Raw genomic sequence first — 6,929 nt, 5'->3', positions numbered from 1 at the left:
TCTGATTTTGTTTTTAACCCATTTTTAATATTTTAAAATATGTTTCAAAAATAGTTCTTATATCATGTGTTTTATTTTTAATCATTTTATAATTATTTTATGAGATAACTTTTAGAAAACAAGGGAAAACAATATAAAATAATTAAAGATGTTATCTAAAAATATCATATTTTCTTATCTTAAGAAAAAAAAAATAGTTTCTGATTATCTAACTTATTTTCTTATTATTTTATTATGAAAAACAGAAAATTGTTCTCGAAAACAATTACTAAACAGACCCCTAGTCTTTCACTCTTATACCGATGTATTTAATATTTGTTTAAAGTAAGATAATTATATTTGGTTTATCCGATCAAAATATAATTTGTGTTGTTTTTAATATATATTCTTCAAAAAAAATTTATATCTAAATTTACTTAAAAAAATAAGAAAAAATGATTAAAAGTCGAATATATGTTAATTATATTATAACGTATCTTAATTATATTTGATTCCTATTGATAATAAATTTACTAATTTATAAATTGCATAAAATCTAGGTAATATAATTTATTTTTAAGTTAAGAATTAATGAAAAGTTTAAAAGTGAATTTGATTGACAAATCAACTTTTAAGTGTTGTCTAAATTTAAACTTTAGATTCATATGTTGGCAATATTTCAAATTTGAATTGAAGTGTCAAATATAATGGTCTCATCATTTAAACTTTCTAAAACATAGACAAACTATCCTTGATTTCAAAGGGAAGGAGTGCAAGTAGAGAAGTTGAAGTTCTGGCATGAACATTTAAAATGAAACCATTATAACATTTTCTTTAAGGAAAAAAAATAAAATTGAAGAGTGGACAAAAATTCATGGAGTTTTTTAAACAAGAGTAGCTCATGTATCCTTTTGATGGAAGTTTGAGTAACAAATGAGCTTGAATAGTGAATGAATCTTCAACAAGTTTGAACATCCTTTACTAGTTTGACATTTCTTTGCATGCCCATGAAAAAAAATTAATTAAAGCAAAAAATATGTAGTTTTCTTTCATTCTTTTAAAGATGAAGACCACATTTTATGTAACAAAGTCGAGATCAAGTCTAGTTGACCTTTAGACTACATTTTTTATTCAAGAATTTGTGTCATCGTGAACTAAGATCGACTACAAGATCAAATTAAAGCACATGATCATATTATTGACATTTATTTTTCTTATATATTAATATAAATTTGTTTTATCTTTTTTTCTCATCTTTCTTAGATCATACAACATGAAATGTATGCATACAATTGTATTTAACTTTCAAATAAAACTTGAATGTGAAAGGGCAAAAAATGTCCTCATCCTCTTCATCCCATCCTCTATCCACAAAAACCCTAACCTCATAAGGATCCAACACATGCAAGTTGGGTTGGTTTGAGTCAAGTTGTCAATTAATCCAATCGCAACCTATTAACATAACCACATATACATAAGCAAAAATAAGAGTGAGAAAAAAAAATTAACATGGTTCAACGATTATTGTGATTCATACATGCACGAATGCACTAACACTCAAAAATCCACTACTGAAATGAAAATACAAAAGTTACAATGGTGAAAACTGTCCCCCTTTCAATTGTGGCCATGCTATTTTCTTTTCACTCTCTAACTTAACCTTGAATCATAAAGGGTTAAATATAATAGGGGCAAACTCGTCATTCAATCCTCGACATCTCCTGTGTAGCATGATAAGACTAATTCAAACTTCATAATCCAACAATCTCCCACTTAAAACTAAAGTACAAATAAATATCTTCCTTTAATGATTAATGAATATGGTGCACACTTAAACAACCCATCCTCACCCACGACCCATTAAAGCTATGCACAACTCCAGTTTCTCTATTATCACTATTTTAGTCAACATGTTAGTTGGATTCTTGCCACCTTGTATCTTCACAAATATTGACACTTCATCTTCAAGTAAAGACTTGATGAAGTGATAACAAAGTACAATATATTTAGTCATTAAATGAAATATTGAATTAGCCATATGTCTTTCACTTTAATACATTCATCATATGTTTGACTCATAAATTTGCTAATGGATGCTGCAACCAAATCATCTTTTTGCTAACTTTTATCATAACCATGTACTCTGCTTCAATTGTAGGCCTAAAGTGTGAAATCCAACTAATAGTTATAAGTATCCCTAGTAAACACATACTTTGTAGTGCTCTTATTGCAATCTGTCTCACTAGCTAATTAATTCAAATGTTGCTTAAAATTTTTATTCTCAAGCATCTTCAAATTAAAGAGCTTCATAATTAGGTATACCTTATTTATTGTAGAAGGTTGTTCATACATACTGGATAGGGTGACCATGAGGGACATGTCATGCTCTTGTTTTTTTTATCTTAAAAGCAACTAATTTTGATAAGGTTAACCTAATCGAAACAAAGGCTTGGCAATCGAGCAAATCCCATTCATTTTCATCCATAAATTTTGGTTTCTTTCCCAATGATAGATACAAATCTTTTTGGCGCAGAGAATCCTTTATCTACATCTTTTAGAAGCCAAAATTCATACCATCTTTCACAAACTTATTTTTCTAAACTCAAGTTTAAATTTGTTACGCTCAGATTAATAGATTTATGCTCAGGTTAGTCAGACTAGTCAAGCTAATAAGCATAAACTTAATATTCAGTTCCCTAAATATTTTGCAAATCAAACAATATCTAACAAGCAAAAAACTATTAAAAAAATTATTTAATTAAGATTCTAGAACCTTTACAAATCAATACATCAATATGTGAATAAATAACATTCATATACCTAATCAATCCAATATTTACAACCCTACCTTACAATCAATAAAATGAATCAAAAGCTTTAACAAAAAAACATCAAATAAGATTAAGTGGCATTTTTTTAATCAATTTCCAAGTCAACAATCACATTAGAAATGTTTTAAAAAACGTGCCCAAACACACCCTTAGCCTTTCTATAGCATTTATGTAGACGAGGGTATGACTGAATCTTGGATTGGCCCTTTTTTGGGCTTTGCTTTTTAGGTTGGGGTGGAACATTAACAAAGGAGAAAATCCACAGATAGCAGTCATGGATTTTATCCTTATGATTGTTAGTTAACCACCACCCAATGAGACTCTTGGACAACAAAGCTGCCGTCATGACCCCCAGCCATCCTCAGCATTTCTTTCGTGAACATATATTTTACTCTCTATTCTCAAAATCCTAAATGGATTTCAGAAACGGTTGACTCACGTTTTCATTGCTCCGCCGACCCAGAAGACAAATTAAGCTGACAAACAACCGCCTTTCAACCTCTTTCTTTACAAAATATCTCCTTTTATATACACATCTCTCTCTACACCTGCAATCCCATCCCCTTCCTTTATTTCTTGAACTTCTCTTTCTTGACGCCCACTGTTCTGCAAATGCCCATTTCCTCTAGTTTTGCTGCCATGGCCATCTATGCTACTGAGGTAACCAACAACTTTATTACATAATCTATTCCCCTTTTTTTTTCTCTGATGTTTTTGAGATGTCGCGTTCCCTTTTTTTTTTTCTTTTTTTTTTCTTTTTCTTTTTTTTTGGGTGGATTTGTAGGGTGTTGGACGAGCTCCGAGGGTTGAGAAGAAGGACATGATTGAAAGGCCTGAAACATTAACATCGGAGAAGAAGAAGGAGAAAAAGGAAGAAGAAGAAGATAAGAAGAAATCGAGACCATCTGAGTCGCCATGGTTTGCACCCGAGTTTGATGGGCTTCATTGTTTCGAGACTCTAGTTTCTCATTAATTTGCATTTTTGTAAAAAATTTTACTTCAAACAATATTCAATTTTCAATTTTCAATTATAGACTCATGATATAGATTTAGAGTACTTTTGGTAGTGTTTTTAGAGTATTTTTTTAATGAATGTATTTTTAGAAAAATTATGTATATAAAATTTCTCCAAAAATACTATAAATGATTTTTCGATAGTACAAGTAATTTTTTAGATTTTTAAAAATGTTTTTTAGATTTTTAAAAATGTTTTTTAAATTTTATAAAATACCTAATTTTTTTCAAAACCAATTTTTAAAGTAAAAACAATATTTCCTAAAATTACTATAAAATGAACTCTTAATATGCTCTACTTTTAGTTATTATGAAGGATAATGACTTATGCCAAGAAAAACCTGCTAAGATAATCGAGTTGGTTAGGACGTACACTGTAAATTGTTATACAATTAGTGACACATGATCAATTTGCCTTGTGCTGATTATTTTAGGGTCATTAAGAAACTTATTTTAATTATATGGGGGTAATCTTATTTTGTGATGTTAGTGGATGGTCTAATATTTTCTTACACTAAATTTTTTGAAAAAAAAAATAGCATCGTAATTTTTGTAGATATTTTTAATATCTAAGCATCTGATGTATCTTCTTTGACATCAAATGAAGATCATGGATGGATGGTTGGGGAAAAAAGAAAGAAATTATTTGGTGAGCCTCGTTTCATGGACATGATGGAAAGGGACTTCCATCACAAGTGTGAGGGAGGATATTGATCAATTGGTTTTATCTCATTTTCAGTGTGGGGTCATTTTATTTTGGCACTTAATAGCTCAAGCAGTTGACTTCGGTTGTGGAAATTAAAAGGCATAAATGAATCAAATTCATATTGATAAGATTAATTTGTTTCTAAAAATCAATTTGGTAATCTTTCTCATTTGAAATTTTATATTTTTGTTGGGTATAATAATGTCTCACTTCAGTTTGGAATGATTCACTTAAATGGTGATGATATTAAATGTTATAAAAGTTCAGGCGGTGTTTGATTTTTTTAACTTAATATTAAATACAATTCGATTTCAGATTTTAAATTTTTGTTTTTTACTTTTTTTTTTTTACTTATTTAGTTTTTAAATTTTTTTAACTGAATAGAAAAAGATAAGGTGTTTAGTAAAACTTAATACTTATTATTTAATGATTTAAGTTAACTTTAAATTAAATTATACTTAAATTGTTAACTTCAAACTTATTAATTAATTTTTACTTTAAGTGTTAGAATTGTTTGATAAAATTAACCTAAAACTTATTTTAAATTATTAAATTGATATATTTATCATCATAAATTATAATTAGGCCAAAAGAGGTCAAGTAACAGTAAAAGTCATGGAATAATGAAGGAGATCGTGAAGACAATTAAAGCAAATAAGAGTAAAAAGATAAATAAAAATGTGAACTTAAAAATAAATTAATTATTTTTACTTTCTACTTAAAGTTGTTTTTTACTTTAAATTATACTATTAAGTTATTTTATCAAACATAATTTACTTAATAACTTAAATTAAATTATTAAGTCATTTTAAGTTACTAAATTAATTTTTCAAACACTCACAAAATATTTGACTTTTTATATAATGTTAAAAATAATTTTTCTAAACAACCAAAATATAATTTCAACATGACAATCATCCTGTTAATACTTGATATTTAATAGCAATAGAATAATAGAATTAATATATTAAGTTGTATTTAGAATTAAGTTAAATTAAGTTCTATTTAAATTTAAGTAAAAGAAAAAATCACCTTAATCTATTTATTTAAATACCAATTAAATTAGATAATTTTCATAGTCAAAGTCGACAATTGGTACATGTTGGAGGAGAAATTGTGCACTCAAGGTCATGGATATATTGAAGGAAAAATTATTGGATTGCAACGATGTTGCTCTTAAACTAAAAGCCGAGTCTCTTAATTAAAATTAACATACATCCATTAATGAAATAACACAATCTCCTTTCCAAAATTATGTGGCAAAGTAGATGTTTTGAGTATGAATTTTTCTGGGATTAAGGCTAATTAATCACACGTACGAATCTTATATAATGGTCATGAGTCCTACAAAACTTTGGGGACTTGGATGATGTACGTTCACATAAATGAAAACACCTACCACAATGGACCTCATTACTAGTATGTCTAAATGCCTGCTCTCTTAGGTGATTGGTGAGTACACCCCCTAGCCAGACTTTTCCAAACAAATAATTGGAAACTGTCCAGGACAATCGGTTAATAAGATTTACGCCTTGGTTGATAATAGAAGCCTCGATAAGGTGCATATGTTGGAAAGGTTTGGAGCTGTGGCTTGAGCTGCCTAGCAATAGGTCAATGGTTGGGTACCAACTGTGCTCATATCTAACCTCATTGACTTCTTATGCGAGAGTTTCAACTTTGATGCATACATCTCACCTCCTCCTCCTTCAACCTCATGAGTCTCAAATTTACCTGCAATAACCATTCTATATATAGAATATGTTGATCAATCAAACAGATAATTACCCATCAAACACATGTGTGCATCACTATTTGTAGCGTTGACAAGTTACTGTCATGCTATGTTGGATCATTGTTACTTTCACACTTGCAGTTGAATGAGAGTGCTGTCATAATAAATGAACCCTTCTTCTTCCAAATTATCTCTGGACTTATATATATGGAGGTGGTCAAGAACCGGATCATTTCAATCTATGGTTAATAGCAAAGAATCCAAACATACATGAAGCCGGATCACAATGAAGATGATCATTTTGATGGGCTCTCGGATGAGCTCCTTTCTCTCATTTTCAGCAAGGTCCTAGACGCCGAATCTCTCTGCAGATGCTCCGCGGTGTCCAAGCGTTTTGCTTCCCTTATTCCCCTAGTTGATGCTGTTTTACTTACAATTCCTCCCCCCAAATCCAAACCAAATCGTGGCCTTTTTCTGAATTTTGGTAACAGTCTGCAGGTTACCAACTTCATTGCCAAACTCCTTCAATTCCTTCACCAAATAGTCCTCCCACAATCATCTGTGAGCTTCCACTCCAATGAAGGCTCAATCCATCATTTTTCTAGTGAAGTACTTAAGAATTTCAGTCACATTACAAGTCTCCATATCCAGCTTCCTAGCCATGGAG

General features: G+C 29.7%; 1 protein-coding gene across 1 annotated transcript; it reads left to right on the top strand.

The window, feature by feature from the left end:
• Positions 1-3,155: 3,155 nt before the first annotated feature.
• On the top strand, positions 3,156-3,838 carry LOC109122825 (uncharacterized). The gene is made up of 2 exons (XM_019220781.2): positions 3,156-3,470; positions 3,595-3,838. The coding sequence occupies exons 1-2, from the start codon at positions 3,423-3,425 to the stop codon at positions 3,781-3,783; spliced, it is 237 nt and encodes a 78-aa protein (XP_019076326.1). The 5' UTR covers positions 3,156-3,422; the 3' UTR covers positions 3,784-3,838.
• Positions 3,839-6,929: the final 3,091 nt, after the last annotated feature.

The sequence above is a fragment of the Vitis vinifera genome, chromosome 6, assembly GCF_030704535.1.
Source record: "Vitis vinifera cultivar Pinot Noir 40024 chromosome 6, ASM3070453v1".
In the NCBI taxonomy this organism is placed as follows: Eukaryota; Viridiplantae; Streptophyta; class Magnoliopsida; order Vitales; family Vitaceae; genus Vitis; species Vitis vinifera.
This window is presented reverse-complemented; position numbering and strand designations above follow the sequence as displayed.